At 37.8% G+C, this 26,447-nt stretch overlaps 1 protein-coding gene across 1 annotated transcript in view; it reads right to left on the bottom strand.

Moving 5' to 3' along the window:
• The window catches only part of RRAGD (Ras related GTP binding D), a 47,600-nt gene that overhangs the window by 9,495 nt on the left and 11,658 nt on the right, over nucleotides 1-26,447 (bottom strand). Inside the window, exons 2-6 of the mRNA XM_019743289.3 lie at nucleotides 17,400-17,695; nucleotides 11,249-11,448; nucleotides 10,323-10,437; nucleotides 9,385-9,527; nucleotides 4,885-5,033 (exon numbers count right to left, since the gene is read on the bottom strand). Of these exons, the coding sequence (XP_019598848.1) occupies nucleotides 4,885-5,033; nucleotides 9,385-9,527; nucleotides 10,323-10,437; nucleotides 11,249-11,448; nucleotides 17,400-17,695 (903 nt within the window). The remainder of the gene's footprint in view (nucleotides 1-4,884; nucleotides 5,034-9,384; nucleotides 9,528-10,322; nucleotides 10,438-11,248; nucleotides 11,449-17,399; nucleotides 17,696-26,447) is intronic.

Genomic DNA, 26,447 nt, shown 5'->3' with positions numbered 1-26,447 from the left:
GATCCTGACTTGGAGTATGGCTGAGAGCTCAAAGCCACAGTATCAATCAAGTAATCGATAAATCAATATTTACTGGATATATATTATATTTAAACCATTGTCATAAGCCCTGAGGGAAGCAAAGTCTGCTTTTAGAGTAGTAACAGTCACTTCAGGTCAATGCAAGCTCACGAATTCAATAACCAATGACACTCTCAGTTCTTCAATATTAAGCAAATTTTAAATAGAGAAATAGGGGAGAATCTTCCTCTGTTTTCAGAAATCAGTTAGTAGTACAAAAATAGAATGAAAGATAATCCAAGGTCTTGAGTGTCTTTTTTATCACCACCACTAATTTGTGCAAGTGTTGAAAGCAACATAATATTTACACCAATTAGGATAGGCAGTTGGTTCTATTTGCTCTCTTTAAACTTATCAAAATGACTAGCCCGGCCAGTGTTTACATCCACTGAGGTGATGCTTCCAGAGACCCAAAGAAAGAATTGAGATTCCAGTCAAGGAGTGAAACTCTTCAAAGTAGTCATACAATTAACTGCAAGTGAACTGGACGAAACATCCTCTCAGCTTCCAGGAGTAGTAAACTCTGAGTGGCACCCTCTGCTGCTTCTGCAGCAATAACGACCAGAAGTGCAGTAAAACTACGTAGGAGACCATTTCCTCAAGAAAAGACCAATGAGGAAATAAGGGGGAAAGTAATAAGAAACAAGGAGCAAAGAAATGATCTTATTTAGTGGGAAACAACCTTACAATTCTCTGTGTATAATACGTGCAACCAACTGCCTTAGGAAGAAAGGTTAGTTTGACTGGCTCAAATACTCAACCTGAGAAATTTCAGAGACATTCTATTGATAGTTCTTGGCAAATCTTAGTTTATTCATCTTTGCACATTGGTAAATGTGCAAATTTAAAAAAACTAATTTTGCTGCATTTTGAGTTTTAAAAGTAAAAAGGTAAAAATTCACAACTGAGGTTTTTAAAGGACATAAGAATTCATGTAAAGAGCTTGCTATTTATTTCAACCCTTTCACGAAAAGCAGTTGAAAACACAAGAACAGAGACATGAACAAAATAAGCACTATCTTTACCACCATACACAGTTATATGATGGTCCTACATCCTTCTCTGGTTCAGTGGTTGTCACCCTAGCTGCACAGTAAAAACATCCAGGGAACTTTTAAAAATTTAACAAACCCCAGGCCCCTCTCCCAGGAATTCTATTCTAATTATTTGGAGAAGGACCCAGATGTCCGTATTTTTTAACCGCCTCACTTTGCAAGGTGCCTATAATGTGCAGCCAAGGCTGAGAACCCCACATCTGCTTTCAATCCCTTCCTTTCACCAAAGCAGTCACTGAGATCTTTAATGAAAACTCAGAGACCAACAGGAGAAAAAGCTAACCACCAAGTGTTGGTTATCAGCACCAACAGGACTCAACAATACTTGAGATTAAAGCAACAAAACAAATCAAATGACTCCATGCATTTTTCAGCACTAAGTTCTTTCTAAAGACAAGCTCCTGAAAGCTAGATGAACAAGTCATCCGGTTTGCCTGGGATATTCCCAGTTAAAGCACTGAAGGTCTCCTGTCCCGCAAACGCCTTTTGTCCCAGGCAAATGGAGATGGTTGGTTACCCTAAAAAGCACCCAAGTTTAACACGATGGGGTTCAACCTAGTCTGCCTACTTTTTTACATTTCTTAGTTATGACATTAAAACTAATACCTAGGTTTCTAGTTAAATAAATTCTACAAAATTTGCCTCTCCTCAGAGATGGTTTAGCAATAACTTACCAAAGATCTACATGATAAATTCCTGCTTAAATTTACTTCTACAATCATAGATGAAGGTTAAAATTAGTGGGCAAACGTGTGAAGAGAAACAGGACTTACATAGTTTGAAAGCATATATTAACTACAAAGGGAAAAATAGGGACTTTCCAGTGGAAAAGCTGGCAAACATTACCTTAACTAAGTCAAGGTCAGTGTCACCAGTAATTAAGACATACCAACATCATTAACGACTTGATGGAACAGAAAAGGGTGTTTTGGAAAAATTAGTGAAATTTTAATAAGGTCTGTACTTTCACTGATAGTATTATACTGACGTTAATTGTCTAGTTTTGATAACTGTACTGTAGTATGTAAGATGTCAACATCTGGGGAAGCTGGATGAGGAGTACATGTAAACTATGGAGTATTTTTGAAACTTTTTGGTAAAGTCTAAAATCAGTTCAAAATAAGTAAGCTCGGGGCCTGCCCGATGGCTCAGGCGGTTAGAGCTCCATGCTCCTAACTCCAAAGGCTACCGGTTCGATTCCCACATGGGCCAGTGGGCTCTCAACCACAAGGCTGCCGGTTCAATTCCCACATGGGCCAGTGGGCTCTCAACCACAAGGTTGCCAGTTCAATTCCTCGAGTCCCACAAGGGATGGTGGGCAGCAGCCCCTGCAACTAAGATTGAACACGGCACCTTGATCTGAGCTGCCACTGAGCTCCCGGATGGCTCAGTTGGTTGGAGTGCGTCCTCTCAACCACAAGGTTGCCGGTTCCATTCTTCAACTCCCACAAGGGATGGTGGGCTGCGCCCCCTGCAACTAGCAACGGCAACTGGACCTGGAGCTGAGCTGCACCCTCCACAACTAAGACTGAAAGGACAACAACTTGACTTGGAAAAAAGTCCTGGAAGTACACACTGTTCCCCAATAAAGTCCTGTTCCCCTTCCCCAATAAAAAAATAGTAAGCTCTCCAGCTTAATAAATTATAGTTTAATATAATTTTAGATGGTTTGGGGGCCATAGTTGTATTATTTGTATTACTTTATTTTTCTTAGCTTCCAAAATCAACATGAAATATTAATGATCAAATATAAATACTGGAAATACTTTTAACCAAGGAAATGTATGCATCATGGTTTAAAACATAATACATACAACTGATTCTATACAGGAAGAAATCAAGAATCTTTAGTTCTGACTGCCATACACTGTGGTGATCACCTTGGGAGAAAGTCACTTATATTTCCTGGGTCGGGTAAAGTCACCTGTAATTGAGAAAGTGAAACAATGGCTTTGTCTATTTTCAAAATTTCACGAATCTAGTATATAATCTGTTCTTACTTTCAGCAAAATGAAAATAAGAAGTAAAAGATTAACACCATTTAATTATTAAATTTTGAGAGCCAAGGACACTAAAGGCAATTTAGTTGGTAATAGTCAGTAAATACAACTTCACTAAGAAGCAAGGAAATGTCAATTTAAATGATATACCAGTTTTCAATGATCAGTTTTTAATGTTAATACCCAATATTGAAAAGAATACAGCAAAATGGACATACTCATATTCTCTTAGTAGTATAAACCCATAAAATCTTTCTGTACTATATAGGACATTTTGGTAATATGCATTAGAAGCCACCAAACCATGCCTACCCTTTGATCTAAGTAATTCCATTTATTGAAGCTTTTCCTGAAGGAATAACCAAAGATGTACACAAATATTTAGTGCAAAGAACATCATCATAGATTATTTATAACATCAAAATCTAGAAACAATATAAATTTCTAACAGAAGAAACACCTTCATTAAAATGACGTGGTAAAAATGATTTAGTGAACTTGGAAAGATGTCTGTAATAATTAAGTGAAGGTCACTAAATAGTATTTATTTATCATACAATCCCATATACAGATATAGATTAGATCGAAAAAGGCTGGAAATTTACACAGAAAATGTTAAGAGTGAGAAGCTTATCAATAATTATTTTTTGCTTATTTTTTATTCTAAATTTTCTAAATGAATCTATTAATTTTGTAATAAAAAGAAACAAAAATCTAAATTATGTTTTCATGCTCAATGAATTAGGAAAGATTTCATGATATAAATAAGGATATAAAACTGTATAGACAATATGGCCTCACTTTTGTTGGAAGAAGGAAGAGATGAAAGGAAGGAGGGAAGATGGGAAGAAGAAAGAAAGGGAGCAAAGCAGGAAGAAAGAAAATTCCAGAAATTTAACATGGGGTTTAATTCTAAATGGTGAAATTGAGTGGTTGTATTTTGTTCTTTATACTTTCCTAAATTTTCAAAGTATTTTTATAGTGAACATGTATTGCTTTACAAGGGAAAAAGCTGTTTCAGTAAATGTGACTATTGCCGCTTTGTTGGAACATTTTTTTACCCAATGAACTGGTAAATCATATACTAGGTACTAGCACAAATCCTTGGTGATATCAGTAAGCTGGTATTCCAGTTTAGGTAGCAGGGGGAAAGTGCTTTGGTTTTAAAATAAAACTAAATTTGGTCCTAAAAAGATATTTGGTGATGTTATTAGGTATATTCATGTCTTCTCTTTTTGAAATGATGCCACCCCTGTGTTTTGAGGACTAAAGAATACACAAAGGCCGACAGAAGTTAAATACTGTCTAGCTTTAATGTTAGTACGAGTCCTCTCCTTTACATGGGGAGCACAAGTGGTCACACGGTTCCTAAAACCTTCCAGAGGTGTAGACCAAGAGATAGGCCTTGACTCGCACTGTCGGCTGGGGGCCCTCCCTAGGGTGCGAGACTTTCCAGCCTGGCAACAATGCCCCACCTTGCTCCACTCCCAGAAAAGCTAAGACCCCTGGTCAGAGGGTCACTTCACTTCCACTTTCACCTCATGGCAGTGTTCAGTAGAGGGCAGGCTGATTCACAGATCCCCAAAGCCTGACTGATATGGCCAGAAGCCAAGGGAGGCCTGTGACTAAAGTCTGGAAGCTGCTAACCACATTCAACAAGCAGTAAAGTCAGTATTATTCTGAAATGTGATGCTTCATTTAAATCTCTCTCACACATACACACACACACACACACACACACACACACACACACACACACACAAAATTACCTTTTCTTTCAAAGCTTTCCTCTCTGACAAAGCAAACAAGAGCCAGGAACTTTGTCACCTCTTTTAAATAAAGAACTGTGGTATTATTCAGCTTTATAATGGCTGTTGATTCCTTGTCATAGGGGGTTCCTGCTCCATCTTCTTTGAGACTAAATGGAGACAGAAACCAAAACATATTTGACCATTGAGAAAGAACTACAAATTGTAACCCAGCAACAGAGACCAGCTTTAACACAGAGCATGGTAATCATAATGACAAGTACTTTGCACTTACAGTGTCTTTTAGCCAAAGATCTCAGACACACAATCACAAGTATGTACACAGACTATGACAGTCACTTTCCTACTGACACAATGAGTGGCTGTTGCAGCAGGTAGGTAACCCTCCAGGCATCTGAGGAACACAGGTGAGAGATGGAGGTTAGCTGTTCTCTCCTCTGTGGCCCACAAGGGCGTCTTATTTTCTCATGAGAGAATAACCAGGCTGTCAAAAGCATGGTCTGATGAAAGACCAAGAAGGACTAGAGAACTGTTCCAAATTAAAAAGCCTAAAGACACAGGACAGTGAATGCTGAACTAGATCCTGGACCAGGGGCAGGAAGGGGGGGACGATATAAAAGATAGAAGTGGGGTCACTGGTAAAATTTGAATATGGACTATATATTAGATAACAGAGTAATGTAGCCGTGCTAAATATGCTTACTTTGGTAATTAAACTGTGGTCCTGTAAAACAATGTGCTTGTTCCTAAGAGATAGATGCTCAAATAACTAGGATCAAAGAATCATGATGTCTGCAACTTACTCCCAACTGGTTCAGCAAAAACAAACAATATGGAGTAGGAAAAGGGAGAGCTATAATAGCAAATATGGCAAAATGATAAAAAACTGGTGAATCCCAGTGACGGGTATATAGGAGTTCACTGTACTATCAATGCACATTTTCTGTAGGCTGGAAATATTTTCAAAATAAAAAGTTAAGTAAATATATTGGTCTATTTAAAAAATGGCGTGGCCCACAGATGAATTTGGTTTGAATCTCAGCTCTCTTACTATGTGAACTTGGGCAAATTGAGTAACTTCTTTGAGCCTCAATGTCCTCATCTGTATACTAACAATTACTTCAAAGTTTCTTAATGTAATGAAATAATACATAGATAGCACTGAGGACAATACTCAGATCATTTAAAATTCACGTTAACTGCTATTATTATTAACTGCTATTATTATCATTATTATTACCTTAATGATTGAAACTGGATCCCCTGAAGACACTGACATGATGGAAGAGTTATGTATCTTTTCTTCATTGGCAAAGGAGCACTTTCCTGTACCTTTTCCCCTTATTTGTAACTGTGTATACATTTTCCCATTTATTTTTACTTCACAAATATATGAATAATTGACCAGAAAACCTGACTTAACTGGAACTGAGCTAAGCCTTATTAATATAGCATAGTAATTCAGCTGGTGCCAAACCTTATCACTTTTGCATAGTAAGAGCCAGCACATATTAAACACGTACTTTGTGGAGGGCACCATTCTTCGTTCTTACCATGCATTATCCATTTTCTGGCACAAGGATCCTCTAAGCTAGGTATTGAGGAACTGAGACTGGGGAAAGTAAGATAACTTGGTCAAAGCTCATGGATGATAGGGGTATAGCCAGATCTCAGACTAATCTAATTTCAGAGTTAATGCTTTTAATCTCATAAATATCACAAGGGGGTAGGATGACAAACCAGATTAACTGAAAATGCCTGAATTGTATTTTAAAGGAAATGTAAGTTTTTAGTTTTGAGACTATTTTAAACTGGCACAGGGGTGGCTGGTTAGCTCAGTTGGTTAGAGTGTGGTGCTAATAACACCAAAGTTGCTGGTTCGATCCCTGCATGGGCCACTGTGAGATGCACCCTCCTTAAAAAACAAAACAAAACAAAACTGGCACACCCATGGCTACTTAAAAGTAAATTGTGGAAGTCAGTTTTTTTAAAAAATGACTCAACTCACTATAACCTACCAAATCAGTAAAGAAAAATCTTTCAGTGTTGGATCTCAGATGTTAAAGATGTTTTAACAGAATTTTAATTTCTTTTGTATTATTTTTAGCTACTATTTTTCTAGACTGAATTTCTCTTGTTTATAAGTAATGTTCTGAGAACAATAAACTGAAACATTTAAAAATTTTTGCCCAGTGAAGAAAACTGCTGTTTTCTTCAGTAAATATAATGCTATGTTATACAGACATGAAACATTGTTTATTACAGGAAAATTCTTAAGTGATAATGTTAAATTTAAAAAAACAGTACATGAAGTTATAAATACAAAGTGATCACGTTATCCTAATAATGACACACAGAAATAAGAATAAAACATATAAAAATGTTAGAGACTAATTCTAGATGATGAGATTAAGGGGTATTTCAATTTTATTCTTTATACTTTCACATATATTTTCTGCAATGAGCACGGATTACATTCATAATCAGGAAAAAGTAAACATTAAACAAATTGGAAAAACAAAAAGACCAAAAAAAATTACAAGCAGAAATTGGTGAGGTTTTACAACTGCAACAACTATGTTCTACTATTCAATTTCTATCTACAAAGCAATGAAAACACAGGAAGATGGAACGTATTTTAAAGTGTGTGTGTGTGTGTGTGTGTGTGTGTGTGTGTGAGTGTAGAAATGACCTACCTTAGCAGAAGCTCAGCTGAGATTCCTGAGCAAACCAACTGAGGCACCAGGTCACCTGCTTCTAAACCCTGCTGGTCTCCAGGGAGCAGCTGGGAGCTGGCAGTAAGCCTGCTTCCTGGGCTGCTGTGTGCATTCCTGGCCCCCTCGCCCTAGTGGTTAACTGGGCTGGCTCCCTGCCTCTCCAGCAGTCTGAGGAAACCCCAGAACCCCGAGTCCCCGCCCCACCTGAGACTCAGACTGGTTCTCACTAAACCTGGTGGGTTCTCAGGAACACTGCAGGAACACTCTACCACAGAAAAACAAGTTGACGGCAGGGCCCAGCTCCCTCCCCTTCCCGCTCCCTCCCCTTCCCTCTCCCTCCCCATTTTGTTTTAGCTGGGTAAAAGTAACTTTGATTACCATCATTTACATGAACAATGTACCACTTACGTCTAATTACCATATGGCACAATAATGATGATGCATATCATTAAATATGTGCCAGACTGTGTTGTTCATCGTATTTGAATACACAACAATGTAGACTGTAATCAGGGTACATTCAGTTTTCTTGACTGTTTCAAGGTCATGCACTTACAGTTTAAAAACAATAGATTACTGTGGGGCAATAATCTTGGGAAATAAGGTCTATTTCTAAAGCCAGATGACAGTGTTTAATAATAATAATAATATAACAATAATAATAATAATAACAAAAATAATAATAGTAGCAGTTACATTTATCCAGGGTCTACCAAGTGAAGCCCAATGATATTTTATCCTAACTACAGTCCTGAGAAATATCACTTTCCCTTTTGCAAAAAGGAAGGGACTGTGTGCGCATGTGTGTATAACAGAGTTAACCAAGAGAATACGAACTGAGTGAACAAAGAATTTTCAGCCACTGGAAGAGAGAAATGGTGAGACTAAGACTCTTACAGAAACTGACAGAGGAGGCTGTCTCAAGAAGGTCACAGCCGGGAAATAAAGAGCAAGATGAAAAACGCTTAAACTCATCAATGATTGGATGAGGATGTGAGATCCATTATAAATAGGCAGCAACAACTTGATGTCTTAATTAGACAAACTAGTTCACACCCATTCACTCCGTACAACACCCATTCAGCAAATATATAATTATGTGCAATTGTTTCTATGTCTCGTAACATAATCAATTTTCCCCACTCCTTGTTTATTTTATATGATTCTAAATGTTCAGAAAATTCTGCTTTCTAAGAACATAAGACCATAATAATAAAGAGTTAATGTTTGCTTAGTTTTATAGTTCTCTGCTGCCCACAATAGAAGACAATTAAAACTATATTTAAAAAAAAAAAAAAACAGTAGTTATCTCCATTGATAAAGAAGATAACAAAACTCGTTAATATGAGATATTTATTTAGAGTTCAAAGACACTATTTATTTGTCTCTCCCAAGTGCACGATATGATGACAGATTTTTTTCAGTAGAGGAACTAGGAATTAGTTAGGCTTGAGTTCAAATTCTAATTCTGTCCCTTATTGACAGTGTAAGCAGAGGTTAGAAATTTAACCAGTGTGAACCTCAATTTTCCCATCTTTAAAATGGGGATGATAATTCCTGCCTAATGGAATAGTGGAGAATTAAATGATATAATGTAGGCAATGAGATTATTAACATAGTGCCAGGCATTTACTCAATAATTATTTGTTACATGCTAAATGGTATATTTATTTATAGATCTCGTTTAAACAAAAGTATTAAAATCAAATAAGTAAATGAAAAATGTCTCCAAAGTAATGAAAGAAGTATGGCTTGATTATAGCCTTAAAAATGTTTCACTTACCCATAAATACAAGAGATGTCAATAACCACATCAATCATATCACAGCAGAGCTCATAGGTTTGCATGTCCACTGGGGTACTATCAGTTGCAATATAAATTTTACTGACCACATCAAATAGAAATGCCTTTTCAATTCCAGAATTCTGAAACAAAAAGACGATGCTGACTTAAAGCAACAGCTGATTTCAGACCAGGTCATGGTTACATAGACTTACATGCCATCCTCGATGTAAAATACGAACAAGCAAAAACTGAGTTACTAAAAATTTAGGTTGTTCCACTTTATTATAATTTAAACCTCACTGTCATAAACTTCTTTATAATGGACTTGCGTAAGAAATGAAAGTGGAATTATTATCACACATTATGTATTAATAGTTTAGGTAAACAAATTCAGTGGTGTTTCCTGACTTAGAAGTCTACCTACAGCTAGGGAAAAGGGCCAAGTAAAAACATGAATTTTACTGATTTAAAATTAAAAAATAAATTTTAAAAAATCTAAACAAGCAAACTCAACTTGTGCAATGAGAATTAATGGGAGTACAACCAACAGGTCTGCCTCAGTTCTACTCTGCGAAATCTAACTGGAGCTGGCAGCTTGTAGGCGTCATTCAGCCAGCACGTCATTTGGTGTGAACCTATATATCTTATCGCCAAGACCAACTGTTACGCTCCCTACCTCTGGTAGGACTCTATTAACATTCAATGACAGCCTACAACTTGAATAAACATGCTAATTCTACCAGTGAAGTACAGGAATCAATGTTTGAAGTTAAGTTTTAAAGGACCTGAAACAACCTGTAGGAGCAATCTCCAAAAGTAATGCTTCGGTGACCTTAAAATGCTGTAAGAGTAAGAAGAAAGAAGGTAGTTTTCACTCTTGTAATGTTAATCTTAAATCTGCAAATGACACTAACAGGATGATATTATTTACTTACTGAGATAAAGATGTTTAGCAAATTTTCCAGGGTGGGGAGTTGTGGAATTAGTTTCTGAACCACTTTGCTAAAAGCTTCAAATATTGAATGATCATATATGCTTGTCAGATAAAAGCTGAAAGAGGAAACAATATTTCATCACGTTTTCTCCCCGACTGAGAAATAGATTGCTTAGGCTCTGTCATAACACCAGTACCCCGCCTTCTATAGCTACACTTCTTACACACACATTCCAGCCCCGTTGAGAATTCAACACGATCTTGGTAAAAAATGAACATGTCTTAACAGGCCATTCCTCCCCAACTCCCCCAAAGCAAGAACTGTGCCCATTCTCATCTGCTGACTGGCTGGAATGGGCAGCTTAAAAATGCATTGTATGTGTCCACACCAGCTACCTTACATTCTGCAAGAGAATGCACACCAGGTTATCTGCATACATGCCTTAGGTTGGTAATGGTTATACTATTCATATTGACGTGTCTAATTTTTTCACTTTCCAATTTGCAAAATGAAGGATATATGTAGCACCTCACAAAAAAATGATCGAGAAGTGGTCTTCCTCTGTATTTCTACTTGAATTACCTTCAGAGTTAGAGATACTACCGTATTTATCAAGAACTGTAAACTTCAGGGTCAGTTAACTTCCTGGATTATGTTCACGGGTTTTATGTTATGTGTTTTTCAAATGGGGGAAGAATCTTAGCTTTGACCATTTGTAAAAAAACATTTTTTTTTTTTAGCCCCACTGCTTTTTCCCAAGATTAGAATTAGCACATGCAAAGCTTTTTTTTTTTTTTTCTCAAATACTACCCCAAAGTCTACAGTACAAAATGGGGTACATTACTTCCCGTGCCAAACCACTTCTGGACCCCACAGCTGCTTTTTTCCATTCATGACTGTGAACCCTACGGGGTTTCTGTTCTCACCTGAGGTGAATTTTTTCTAATCCAGCATCAGCAAGGTCATCATTTGCCCTCTGGTGAATATCTCTTTGAGTTTCAATTTTGTGGTCATCTGACAGACCATCCACTTTATGAATAAACACCTCGAAGTTGATGTCAGTGTTCACTTTGTAGGCCCTGGTCACTGTGAGGTGCAGCCTGGCCAGGGCCTCCATGTAATCGTCCTGGGAACAAAGGCACAGTCCTGTTAGGGGAGGCCGCTTTGCCTCCTACACCTTCTACGCTGCCTTCCACGTATATTCTTCCCCACCCCACCCCACCCCCCGCCAGTTTTATTGAGTTATGCTTGACAAATAAACATTGCATATGTTTAAGGTGTACAGTGTGATATTTTGATACACGCATATGTTGTGAAATGATTCCCCCCAAGCAAGATAACCTTTCCAGCACCTTGCCTCATAGTTAAACATTTTTTTCCTTCCCACATACATTCTTAATATGGACACTGTCTGGGTACAACCTCCAAAAATATTTTGCAAAGGCCCAATAAAAGCTGGTTTCATAGAATTCAAGATTGAAAACTTAAGTTTTATTAACAAACAGATGAAGAAGAAAGGCCAGAAAAACACAGCTTTGGGCAGTTGTGACTAGCTTGGTGACAGTCATGAAGATCAGAGTTGCAATTCTGTGAATTGCAAATTCACAAAGGTCACCTAAGACTTTCCTTGGGATACAATTTTTCCCAATTTTTTGAGTCTCCTGGTGAATGGTGACCAACAATTAGAGATGAAAACATGATATGGGTCCCTGGGAGGATGGGGAAGGAGCCAGGAGGAAAAATTTTAAGAACCACTGGTCCAGAGCAGCCAAATGGGGCCCTTGGCTGTTGTTTGTAAGTAAAGTTTGATTGGAACACAGCCACACTCATTTGTTTACATACTGTGTGTAGCTGCTTTCATGCTCCAATGGCAGAGTTGAGTGGTTCTCCTCTGTAGAAACTCCTCAGAGACAGTATAGCCTGCAAAGCCTGAAATATTTACCATCTGGGCCTTTACAGAAAAAGGTTGCTGATGCCTGGCCAACAGTCATTGCCCCAAATAACGCAATAGTATTTTTTTCCCCTTCCCACAGATGATACCTATATAATAATATAATGAATACGTGTGTATGCAGCTCTCTGTTTAAGAAATCAAACATTAGACACTGAAGCCCTGTGCATTTCTCCCCATCCTCCCAGACTATCCCATCACTCTACCCCAACCCTCCACAGGTACACTGTCCCAAGTTTAGTTTTATTCTCACTCATCTCTGTATACTTTACTACATACATATGTATTCCTAAACAACATACAGAATTCACTCACACTGTTTTAAAATGTACAGAAATATCAAGTTATACACATATATTACAGTTTGCCTTTTTCACTCAACATTATGTCAGAGATTAATCTACATTGAAGCATATAACTCTAGAGCATAGCTCTTTTATATTTTTTAATTCTTTTACTGGGGGACAGTGTGTTTCTCCAGAGCCCATCAGCTCCAAGTCGTTGTCCTTCAATCTAGTTGTGGCGGGTGCAGCTCACTGGCCCATGTAGGAATCGAACCGGCAACCCTGTTGTTCAGCGCTCACGCTCTAACCAACTGAGCCATTCGGCTGCCCCATAGCTCCTTTTAACTCTATAAAGTTTCATTCTATGGATGGTCTGTAATTTATCATATATTTGCCTGTTGATGGACATTCAGAATGTTTCCAGTTACGTGCTAGTTCAGACCATGATAATGTGGACAGTCTCATACACTCCTCGTTGTGCCCATTTCTGAGGTTTTTAGGTCTCACCCTGAAGACTGATCTGTTGGGTTAGAGGAATGAACTCCTTGAACTTGACTAGATCATGTGTAAGAGCACCCAATGCTCCAGACCCTCACCAACACTTAGTGTTGTCAGATCTCTTCATTATTGCCAATTTGAAGTGTATGAACAGGTCTACTTTTTATAGCAAAAAAAGGGAAAGGGATCTGCAGGACAGAATTTGAGGACTTTTCACCCCTATTTTGACCCCAAACCTGGACAAACACAGAAAGCCAATAAAAAAGGAGATTTTTTTGGCATTCTTCTATTCCCCAAACTAAATTAATAAACATGTATTCCTAGTCTCTAGATAAATAAAAATACTACAGATAATAAGAAATGATGAAAAAAAATAGCAAATGGAAACTTTCTCATCCTCACACTCTAAAGAGTTGTTTAAAATGAAAGACAAATATTGGACAGTAGGCTAGGAGATTGAGTAGTTTGGAAAATTTCTAGACTAATGATTTGCAGCACTTTTGTTATACATTAAAATAGGTCAAATAAAAATTAATGTTATTACTATATGGTTTCACATATTTGAAATTCTTGAAAAAGCCATGATAGAAAGGCTGAAGTTTGAGGTACTGCCTGAGAAAGGACACAAAGGAACTTTTTGGGGTGGTAGAAATAGTCTACATCTTGAATTTGAGGTAGTTACAAACTGTATACATTCGGCAAACGCACTGAGCTATGCACTTAAAACAAGGGCATTTTAGGGCCAGCCCGGTGGCTCAGGCGGTTAGAGCTCCATGCTCCTAAGTCCGAAGGCTGCCGGTTCGATTCCCACATGGGCCAGTGGACTCTCAACTACAAGGTTGCCAGTTCAATTGCTGGAGTCCCGCAAGGAATGGTGGGCAGCGCCCCCCTGCAACTAGTAACGGAAACTGGACAGGGAGCTAAGCTGCACCCTCCACAACTAAGACTGAAAGGACAACAACTTGAAGCTGAACGGCACCCTCCACAACTAAGATTGAAAGGACAACAACTTGACTTGGAAAAAAAAAAGTCCTGGAAGTACACACTGTTCCCCCAATAAAGTCCTAAAAAAAAGTACTTAAAAAACAAAACAAAAAATGAGGGCATTTTATTGTATGTATATTGCACCTCAAAAAAGTTATTGCACATGTTTTTAACTGAACAGGGGAGTTAAGGGGACATGTCTGTGAGCAAAACTAGCCAATGTCAAGAGAACATCACAATCTCAAATCATTAGAAACTGTGGCAGGTTATCCCTGCCAACCATATAAAATAGTCTGATTACCGACTAACTGATAAAGTGGTATATAGCTACAAGGACTAAAAATGACACTAAAAAGAAGAAAATACTTGGATTATTAGAGCGGAGGGATTGTGGATGGTTTCTCCTGCCATATTTGTTATTATCATCTACAACAAATAAAAGTAACGGAAAAATATACTGCGTAATTTCAATCCAAAATTAGATCTAGGAATCCAAGACATGTGTGTCCCAAGGCACATGTGGAATGGCTTCAGGGGGCTGCAGGTGGCCCTGGAGACATAGTACATTCTGTGGGTTCTGTAGGGGGCTAGCCGTGTTACAAATTTAGGTCGCGGGAATCACTCTTGATGCTTTCATTCTTTTACAGCATTTTGTAAAATGTTCTCCTCAATGATACAATTAGTGGGCACTTCTGTGATTGTGAGGAATTCACAAGCAAGAAATAAAAACATGAGGTGTCAGACCAGCAGAGCACGCTTAGAAATACAGGCAATAGGTGCAAGTGCTGCCAAGATACGTCCCTAACGTGTGCTCTTCTTAGCGCTTGTATCACATCATGTAGAGAGTCCCACAAATAAGATTTTTATAGTTTGCTCCCAGGAAAGTATATTAGACGGACTCTAAAACTGCTTCTTTAACGATTTTAGCCATTTTAAGTAAATGACAGCTCCTTACAATGGTTTTCCTATCCTTTGTTAAAACTGTGACTTAAAAAGAGGAATTTTGCAAGCATTCTTATACCTTCCTCTGCCCCACAGCTAAAAAAAAAGGAAAAAGAAAAGGAAAAACAAGAAACAAAACAAAAAAAACACATTTACCCACCTAAATTGAGGGTCCACTTTCATATTCAGGTAGAATTAAAACCAAATTATAGTTGCAATTTTAAAATAGGCAAGTGTACTTATTAATATTTCAGCCACCTTATAGCCATCATACAAACACTTGAGATAGATTTGCTTTGGAAATCTGAATTCCATAAATGTAAATTGCCATGCAAGCATAACATGGTATTGAAGCAAGTACATCTTAAGCCACTGTCTTGAAATGATCAGTCATCTGGTTGGAACCTATTTCCTCGTGGTAACCCTGAGTTCAACAACTACAGAAGAACAGTGGCCATGTGACTTCGGGAGAAAATGGAGCTTAGAAGACACAGATGAGTGTGACATCCCGGGAGCCTCACCTCCCATGCAGCCACATGTACACACCTGGCCGCTCCTCTCTGGGAACAAGGTCCTTAATTTATGGTGCTGGCAGACCGGAGGCAGAAAGACAGGGGATCCTGCCAAGGCCACAGATGGGCCAGAAAGCAGGTCAGCACAGCGGGGCAGCCAGGAAAGCAGTGACTGACAGCTGGCCCTGGACATGAGGCAGGTGTCTATAAGCACGCATTTCTGGGAGGGTGGGGGGTCCAAGGGAGGAGAGGCACTGATGTTTCTAGATCAGGCACTGGAATTTAAAGTCTCCCCACTGCACACCCCACCAAAAAAGAAAGAACCCTTTTGAACCATATGGCCAAGCTCCCACAGCTGCACTAGAAGTATACATTGCAGTCGCTTGTACCTAACAGGTTTAGTTGAAGATTTCATTATTATATTAAACAGGCACCTAGTTCTGTGAATGACTTTATGATACCCTCGGGCATGAGCAGTCTTTGCAGAGAACAGGTTTCCAAGCATAGGCTCAAAACCATTATTATGAAGTCTACACATCCCTTCCCCTCTAACTACACGGGTGCTCCTGGAAGGTCTGGGAGTGCTCGGCCCACCTGTCTGCTTGTAGGTCCACAGTTTCAGGAAAACGTCTCAACCTGAATTTAGCGTTGGTTTATCACATTCCTATAGGACTTATTGCCTTTTATTCCCCCAAAGCTGCAAAAGAGAGCCTTTGGAAGGTATTCATGCTGGGCCACACACACATCAGGGACACTTTCTAAGATACCTGGACATGGAGAGTTTGAAGGGCATCAATGTCCCAATCCTGTTGCCTGTGCTCTTTCTTATATGACCTGCCTGAAATGCACCCTTTCCCTCCTCCCCTTTAACCACCAGTCCTGCTCCCACCTAACAGGAGAAAGGCCCAGGGCATGAAATCCCCCGGTGCCAAAGAGACAATGCAGAAGGCTGGTTTGAATAACTGATAAAGTGAATAACTAATGTCTGGATAATAAGGCTCTTTCTTCACCAGTCAAGAGGCTTCTAATTCTTTGCTTTCAGCAAAGTTAAAGGAGGACCCACTTAACATGTCTGTTGATAAACTACTAAAAATAATTTTTCATGACAGGAAACTGGGCAATTTAAGGGATGTAATTTGGAAGGGGTTTAAAAAATTGAGTGAATGCCTACACCAAAACTCACCCTACATCTACCAACTTATTTATGTGAACAAGGTTTCTCAAGGCTTACATCTATACAAACAAAAAACAACAACAGGATTGATGCCAAATCATGCCTTATTCAAGACTGGATACATGAATTAAATGGGAAAATATCCATCTTCTTAAGAGATACATTTATCTCCAATTTTACTTTTTATAGTTAACAGTTACCTATACAATACACAATAGTTATGCTGTCTTTATCAATTATATACTAGTAATTACAATAATTTAATTCAGAAGAAAAACTTTCACACTTAGAACTTTATCTTCAGAGGAAATAGCAAACATTTTTAAATGTAAATTTATATACATATTTTTGTTGCAGAGAACCTGTGATCTTTTATAGGTGTCTGCCAAGAGTATCAGAGGGGGGACATACATTTGCTGTCTTTGGCCTGTGTGGTGGTCCCCTCCATCTGTGAGGTTTGCTGAGGTCTGTGGTTTGCTGAGACATACAGCGCTACACAGCTCCCTATCTTGATTGTTTATAGGTCAGGGCTACACAGAGGGTGTCTTTCCTCTTTGCAAACCCTTAGAGCCCTAACTGAGAAATGCTTGTTTGGTAGAAAGGCCTATTTCTGATTCTAAAGACCAAACTGAAACCATATCATAAAGGAAATTGTTTGAACCCAGGGGACGGGCTGCCTGTGTACTATTGTACCCAAGGGGCAGTACCATCGTACCCCAGACTGAGCTTTACCTGGGAATCGATGACAAATATCAGTGCTCCTGTTCCCCGGAAGATCATCTCATAGTCAAATGTAGGGTCAAAAAAGTCAATCTGTCCTGGGAAGTCCCAAATCTGAAAATTAACAAAGGAGCTGTTGGAAACATCTTCCCGGCAGATCTTGTTCGTGCTCTCCAAGAAGAGTGTTTCGTTGGGAGACATTTTGTGAAAGACAACTTTCTGAATAGATGACTTGCCGCTTCTCCTCAGGCCCATGAGCAGGATTCTTGGCTTCACCTCGGTGCTGAAGGGATCACTGAAGTCCAGAACTGGAGAAACCACAAAACAAGAATGAGGGTGAGACGCTTTCACAGTGGTTAATTAGAGGAGTTTCACTTCCACCTCAGATGTGATTTATGATTCAGACAATGTGACTTTTCCAAATATGGGGCGTGCTAACTACCTCACCCCACTCACCGAGGGGCCAGCTTTCCGTAAGTGCAAAACACTGAAAACTGCTGTTTCACTACCTCTCACATTATCCCAGGAGGCCAGAAAACCTGCACAATTGCACATCACAAGTAGGGACTCTAGAGAGTGAAGGGTAGAGATTTCCTGGGGAAAGAATACAGTGTTAGCATTCCAGAGCAAGGTCCTTCTTTGCCTAGATCGTTAGTCTCTATGCGTTAAAGAGATGCTTGTTCATTCAAGTGACGCCTCTCAGTTACCTTCTCCGGGCCAGTGTTCTCTCACGCGGCAGAGGACTCAGGCTGTGCTAGAAAGCGTCGTGAACTCTGTGAGAGGCACACTTCTTCCAGGCCCCCCGTGGCTCTAGGCCTGCGCTGTCCAGTAAGGTAGCCACTAGCCATATGGGACTATTTAAATTAAAATTCACTAAAATTAGAAATCCCATTCCTCCTCACACAAAGTTCCTAGAGTAGACAAATTCATAGGCACAGAAAGTAAAATGATAGTTTCCAAGGATAGGAGTGGGGGGAAGTGGGTGATGAAAAGTTAGTGTTTAATGGGTACAGAGCTTCAGGGGGGGAAGATGAGAAAGCTCTGGAGATGGATGGTGGTGATGGTTGTACAACATTGTGAATGCATTTAATATCACTGAACTCTATACTTAAAAATGGTTAAAACTGTAAATTTTATGTTATGTATGTTTTTACCACAGTAAATATAGTTCAGTTCCTCAGGTGCACAAGTCAAAACACAGGTATTCAATAGCCACATCTGGCCAGTGGCAAATGTATTAGACAGTGCACATATACAGCATAGTCATTATCACAAAAAGTTCTAAAGGTCAGCGTTACTTTTGTTGTCCCTGGTGAAAATTCAATCCTAAAATCCTTGGCTAAGGGTCCTAGGAGTTTTAGGCATTACTGGATAAAAGGAATTGGTAGAAAAGATCAACACCCTGTAGGGTTCTCTCTTTTCTTTGTTCATGAAACATATAGTATTAGTTCCAAAATGTTGTTTAGTCCTAGACAACCACTTAACTTTTGAGCAGTATTCCTACTTGACCAAGAGTGTTTACATTTCGCAGAAGCAAAGGAAGTGTCACCTAGTGGTTAAATGTCACGGCCTGAAGTCAACAAGACGTGGGGTTTGAACTGTGAGACCTTGGATGAGATACTTAGCTTCTGAGACTCAGTTTCAAAATCCCTAAAATGGAGTTGATAATAACAATAAAAATCTCATAGGGCTGTTGTGATAATTAAATGAGACCAAGGACCTACGATGATTATTAAAAATAAGACCCATTCAGCACATGGGGCTGGGACATAAATATCCAAAAACAAAAGAATAAAGTTGGACACTTATCCTATACCACATAAAAAAATTAATTCAAAATGGATGAAACATCTAAATTTTAAGAGGTAAAATTATGAAACTCTTAAAAGGAAACAGGTGGAAATCTTGCTCACTTTGGATTAAGCAATGGTTTCTAGCTATGACACCAAAAGCACAAGTAACCACAGAAAAAATAAACTGGATCTTGTCAAAATGAAAATTTTTGGTGCTTCAAAGGACACTGTCAAGAAAGTGAAGGCAACCCACAGAACAGGAGAAAACATTTGTAAATCATATATGTGATAAGAGGCTAGTATCCAGAATATAAAAAGAATTACAATTCAACAATAAAAGGACAACCCAATAAAACATGAGCAAAGAATCTAAATAGACATTTCTCAAAGAAGATACACAAATGGCCAATAAGCAGATGAAAAGATGCTCCACATCAAATAGCCATCAGAGTAGTACTAATCAAAACCACAATGAGATGCCACTTCACACCCACTAGAATGGCTGTAAAAAGACAGGCAATAACAAGTGGTAAGGATGAGGGTAAATTGGAAGCCTCCTACACTGCTGGTGAGAGTGTAAAATGGTGTGCTTTGAATAAAAAAAGTTTGACAATTCCTTCAAAGGTTAAACATTGAGTCACCATATGACCCAGCAATTCCACTCCTAGGAATATATTCAAAGAAATGAAAATGAATATGCAAGCAGAAAGTTGTACAGGAATGTTCACAGCAGCAGTATTTATAACAGCCCCAAAGTGGAAATGACCATCAACAGATGATTAACAAAATGTGGTATATCCATATAGTGGAATATTATTCAGCCATAAAAAAGGAATGAGTACTGCTTTATGCCACAACATGACTGAACATTGAAAGTGAAAGAAGCCAGACATAAAAGGTCACATATTGTTTGATTCTATTCATATGAAACGTCCAGAATAGGCAAATCCAGAGACAAAAGATACTTTGCAGTTGCCAGTAGTGTAGAGGGAAGGGAAAACGGGAGTGACTATTAATGAGTATGTGGTTTCTTTGGAGTGATGAAAATGTTCTGAATTAAATAGCAATGATGATTGCACACCTTTGTGAATATATTAAAACCACTGATTTGTATACTTTAAAAGAGCAAATATTATATTATGTGAAATACATCTCAATTTTTTTAAAAAAAGGGCTTCACCACTCATCAAAATAAATAAAACAAACAAAAATAAAAGCCTCAGTATGAAACTTGGAGAAAGGTCAAGAAAGGAAACCAGCATTTTAAGGAAAACGGCAGAATATAGACAAATACGGAGATATACATATACTACATTGTTTTTCTAAAGTTCTTTTTTGTTTCCTTCTGAGCCACGCCTCTGCCATCTTTGCCCGTCCCTGATCCCAGTGAAAGCCTAATCCAACAGGGACTGAAAGTCATCCTTTATTTCCCTCTTGTAAGTAACAAGTTTTTCCAAAAACATTAGTACTTAATAATACCTTAGTTGATTTCATTCACCATATATAATATTTTGATTTTGAATTTGCAATAGGTATAGAATAATTGAATAAAGTAAGCAGGTGCCTACATACACAGACACTATTTTTTTTTAAGCTTTATTTTGCTTTCCTTGTTGAAAGAGTTTCATTGGCTATAGACGTATGCATTGATTTGTGTAGTTAATATTTTTAAGATTTTATTTTTCTTCGAGCAGCTTTAGGTTCACAGCAAAATTGAGGGGAAGCCACAGAGATTTCCCATATGCCTCCTGCCCCCAGACCTGCAAACCTGCCCTTTATCAGCATCCCCCACCACAGTGGTATATTTGTTAAAATTGATAAACCTACAGTGACATATCATAATCGCCCAAAGTCCATACGTTATGGCTCACTCCTGGTGTTGTACATTCTGTGGCTTTGAATAAAATGTATAATGACATGCATCTATCATAGTATCATACAAAGTATTTTCACTGCCCTAAAAATCCTGTGCTCTGCTTATTCTTACCTTCTCCCAGCTCCCCAACCTGTGGCAACCATTATTCTTTTTTCCGTTTCCATAGTTTTGCCTTTTCCAGGATGTAATATAGTTGAAATCATATAGTATGTAGCCTTTTCATACTGGCCTCTTTCACTTAGTATTATGCATTTAAGTTTCCTCCATGTCTTTTCGTGGCTTTTTGAAAATTGAGTGATACTTGACATACCCTATTGTTAAGTTTAGGGTATATATATATTGATTTGATACAATTTATTTGCAATGTGATTGCCATAGTAGCATAAGCTAACACCTCTATTGCATTACATAATTATTGTTTTTTTCTAGTGTTGGGAATAGTTCATATCTTTTTATTATTTTTTTATTTTTTTACATTTTTTTTATTAGTTTCAGGTGTACAAAACAATGTAATAGTTAGACATTTATCATTTATATCCCTCACACAATGATAACCCCTCTCCCCCATCTACTACCCCTCTGACATCGCATACAGCCATTACATTTCCACTGTCTCTATTCCTAATGCTATACTTCTCTTGTAACTATATATATATATATATATATATATATATATAAAATTGTAGTTGACATTCATTATTTTTCAGCTGCAGCTTCAGGTGTACAGTGCAGTGATCAGGCATCTACATCTTCCCTGAGGTGGTCTCCCTAATGAGACAAGTGTCTATCGGATACCCTAAAAAAATCTTTACAACATTGTTGATTACATTCCCCAAATTGACTTTTGTATCCCCGTGGCAATCCTGTGGTCACCGATTGTGCTTTCTAATCCTCACCTTCCCCCTTATCCCCACCCCTCCCATCTAGCAACCATCAGTTTTTCCTCTATGTCTCTGAGACTGTTTCTGATTAGTTCATTCATTTATTCTTTTCTTTAGATTCCACATATAAGTGAGATCATATGGTATTTGTCTTTCTCTGTCTGACTTATTTCACTTAGCATAATGTTCTCTAGGTCCATCCATGTTGTTGCAACTGGTAAGATTTCATTCTTCTTTATGGCTGCGTAATAATCCATTGTATAAATGTACCACAGTTTCTTAATCCAGTCATCTACCTATGGGCATTTCAGTTGTTTCTATGTCTTGGCTATTGTGTATAGTGCTGAAATAAACATAGGGGTGCATAAGTTTTTTCAAATTAGAGTTTTGGATTTCTCTGGATATCTAGGAGTGAAATTGCTGGGTCATAAGGTAGTTCCATTTTCAGATTTTTGAGATACCCCCATACTGTTTTCCATAGTGGCTGCACCAATCTGCAATCCCACCAACAGTGCACGAGGGTTCCCTTTTCTCCACATCCTCACCAGCACTTGTTTGTAGATTTATTGATGATAGCCATTTTGACTGGGGTGAGGTGGTATCTCATTGTGGTTTTTATTTGCATTTCTCTAATTATTAGTGAGGTTGAGCATTTTTTCATTTGTCTGTTTGCCATCTGTATGTCCTCTTTAGAAAAATGTCTCTTCATGTCAAAATGTCTCTCCATTTTTTTATTTGGTTGTTTGTTTATTTGGAGTTGAGTTGAGTGAGTTTTTTGGGGGTTGAGTTGAGTGAGTGTTTTATAAATGTGAGATATTAACCCCTTATCAGATATATCATTGGCAATTATCTTCTCCCATTCAGTAGGATCTCTTTTTGTTTTATTGATGGTTTCCTTTGCTGTAAAAAAAGCTTTTCAGTTTGATGTTTATTTTTTCTCTTACTTCCCTTGCCCGAGGAGATATATCAGTAAAAATCTTACTCCGGGTAATGCACAGACACTATTACAAGCACCTTCTCACCCCATCCTACTCACACACAGTTTTCCAGTTCAACTTAATCCAATCCAACAAATTGCTGATGATATACAATGGAAGCACTGATATGGAAGTGAACCACCCAAAAGGTCACCAGCTTTCTTCTTCATCAGCGATTATATGTTACCCACTTGCAGTATTACCGTTACAGCCTTAGCAAAAGCAGGACATGAATTCAAAAAGAAAACAACTTGTAGTTTCAAAAATATCAAACTGATAACATGTTAGAGTCTTCACCCCCCATTCTAACTCCCCCAAAGTAATAGAGAAGGTACAAATAATAAATGAACAAATAAACATGGTATTTTCAAACACAGTTGAGCTTGAAACAAAGATGAAAACTCAAACTGACAAATTAGTGAGAAATTCCTAAGGAACACAAAGATCAGATTGAAGAGGGAACCTGCAGCCCTTGGCATGAATGAAAAGATTCTACTGCAGAAGGCAGAACTGGTGGAAGCTCAAACAAGAAGGTACATGAAGATGACCAATAGGGTTGTTATTTGGAGAATCAAGGTGAGAAGCCTCAAGCAGATAAATTCTGTGCCCATCTACCAAACGCCATCCTACACATACTCTAGAATATCTTCCAGTGGGGGCAGAGAATGTAGGAGCTTGGGTCTGAAAGGAAAGGCAGTGCCCCAGCGGCTAGCGATGCCTAGAAGGAACAGCGAGTAGTCACACTACCAAGTACTCAGTCCTTACCTAACTCTCACTACAAGGTTCAAGAGGTGGAAGCAGCACCATCTTCCCTCCAGACATTTCCTTAAATGCCAAACATTTGAGGAAAGTCAAGATTATAGAAGAGAACACAGACTCAACAAATGGAAGAACGTACACCTGAAGAAGCAGAGTTCACAATGTAATCAGAGCAAACTTTCAAGTTGGGTGTAACTAAAGTAAACAGAGATAAGAGAAATAAGAACAGACAGTTTCAGAATAAGGGAGCAATCATGAAAAAGGAGACTTAGAGATTTTGGAAATAAAAATATAATTGTAGGGGGAAAAAGATAAATGGATTGAAAAGCAGAATAAACACAGGTAAAGAGGGCAATAGTGAACAGGAAAATCAAATTCTCTCATAATGCAGTATAAAGGTATAAAGCACTAAAAAGTATGAAATAAAAGTTAAAGTGACATCAGGAATGAGATTCAGAAGTCCCATTTTCCTGCCAAAGAAGTTCCAAAAGGAGAAAATACAGAATCTAGGGGAAAGCAATATTTAACTCAATAGTAGATCAGCCTTTTCCAGCTAAGAAAAGATAAAACTCAAAATTAACAGGCCCACAAAGTCAAAAGGGAGAAATTTAAACAAAAACAAACCTACACCTAGGATAATCATAGTAAAACTTCAAAACATCAAGAATAATAAAATCCGTCAAATTCCCAGAAAAGAAAACATTGTCTACAAAGGAATCAGACATCTTAACATGGGATGCTAGAAGAGAATAGAACAGGATCTTCAAAGGACTGGAGGGAAGTATCTTTGAACTTGATTTATATACCCAATCATCCTATTTTTCAAATGTGCAAGTAGAATAAAGACATTTTCACACATTCAAGGATTGAGAAAGTTTATTGCCCACTTAATCTCTTTGAAAGAATTACTCAAGGATGTACTCTTGAAAGAAAAAAATACTCCCAAAATGTAGTGTAATACAAAAAGCAATGGAAACCAAGAAATTTTAGTGAAACCTATTAATTTTAAATAAGTATTGATTTTAAATTTTTAAATAGAAATCAGAAACTAAAATTCCTGATATAATAGACATGTGAAATTGATGAGGGAAAGTAAAAGGAAGTAAAAGAATGCTGTGGTTCTTGTTAGAAAAGCATAGTTATGTATCAATTTTTTTTTTTAAATTTAAGAATAATCACCTAACCCAACAGAAAGTATTAGAAAAGGGTCCAGAGGATTCAGACAAACAGCAAAGCATGGGTAGGGGAAGGATGTAGGGAACTCATTAATGGGATTTTGGCTCTAATTTTTAAAAGGAAACACTCATGTACATATATAATTAAAATTAGTTTGGAAAAGAAAAACTATATCGGAAGTCTCAAAGGACACAGATATAGGAGGATTAAAAGACAACAACTGACACTCTGTTTTACACTTTAATTTACAAATTTAGACCTTTAAGTTAAATTTCAAAGATGTACAAGCTCACTGAAAATGTTTTATATTTTCTTGACTTTATATGCCAAATACGAAAGTTTCAAAATATTAAACAGTCCTCAAATTGTGAATTCAACTTCACGTTTTTTCTTTAAATGGTTGTATTATGGTTTCTGTTTTTTAATGCAATAAATGTATTGGTTAATGCTTACAAAATAGTTTCTTAGTAAGTGCTGGTTGGATATGTAAAAAGATATGTAAAACATGGTTCCTATCTCAAAGAAACTTAAAATCTAATCTAGACAGTGTCGTGTTGGCACAAAAATAGACAAATAGATCACTGGAACAAAACAGGGAGTCAAGAAATAAACTCACATACATGGACAACTGACTTTTGACAAAGATGAAAAAAACCAACTCCATGGAGAAAGGATAGTCACTTTCACCAGAGTGCTGGAACACTTGGACATCCATATGCCAAAAAGAGAATTTCAATCCGTATCTCACACCATGTATAAAAATTAACTCAAACAGGGGCTGGCCCGGTGGCTCAGGTGGTTGGAGCTCCATGCTCCTATATCTGAAGGCTGCTGGTTTGATTCCCACATGGGCCAGTGGGCTCTCAACCACAAGGTTCCCAGTTCCATTCTTCAACTCCCACAACGGATGGTGGGCTGCGCCCCCTGCAACTACCAACAGCAACTGGACCTGGAGCTGAGCTGCGCCCTCCACAACTAAGACTGAAAGGACAACAACTTGACTTGGAAAAAAGTCCTGGAAGTACACACTGTTCCCCAATAAAGTCCTGTTCCCCTTAAAAAAAACTAACTCAAAACAGATCATAGGTCTAATTGTAATGTCTAAAACTATTTCTCTTATAGGAGAATATATTTATAACCTTGGGTTAGGCAAAGATTTCTTACAAATGACATCCTCCCCCCAAAATTGATAAACTGGACTTTATTGAAATAAAATCTATGCTCTTCAACTGACACTGTTAAAATAATAATAATAATAATAATAATAATAATAATAATACAAATTGCAGATTCGGAGAAAATATTTGCAAATCATATACCTAGTAAAGGATTTGTATCCAGAATATTTAAAGAACTCTAAGAACTCATTAATAAGAAAACAAAACCCAATTTAAAAGTGGGGAAGGGCAAAAGATTAATGAACAAACAATTCATCAAATAAGATTTATGGAAGGTAAATAAACACATGAAAAATTGTTCATTAGTCTGAATCAGAAAATGTAAATCTAAGTACAATGAGATACTACTGCATACCCACTGGCACATGTTGGTTCTCACACACTGCTAGTGGAAATGTAAAATGGTACATGGTACAACCA

This window comes from Rhinolophus sinicus, chromosome 2 (genome assembly GCF_057876585.1).
Source record: "Rhinolophus sinicus isolate RSI-liver-muscle chromosome 2, RSI-T2T, whole genome shotgun sequence".
Taxonomy (NCBI): Eukaryota; Metazoa; Chordata; class Mammalia; order Chiroptera; family Rhinolophidae; genus Rhinolophus; species Rhinolophus sinicus.
The sequence above is the reverse complement of the archived record's forward strand: the minus strand, read 5'-3'. Positions and strand labels throughout refer to the sequence as shown.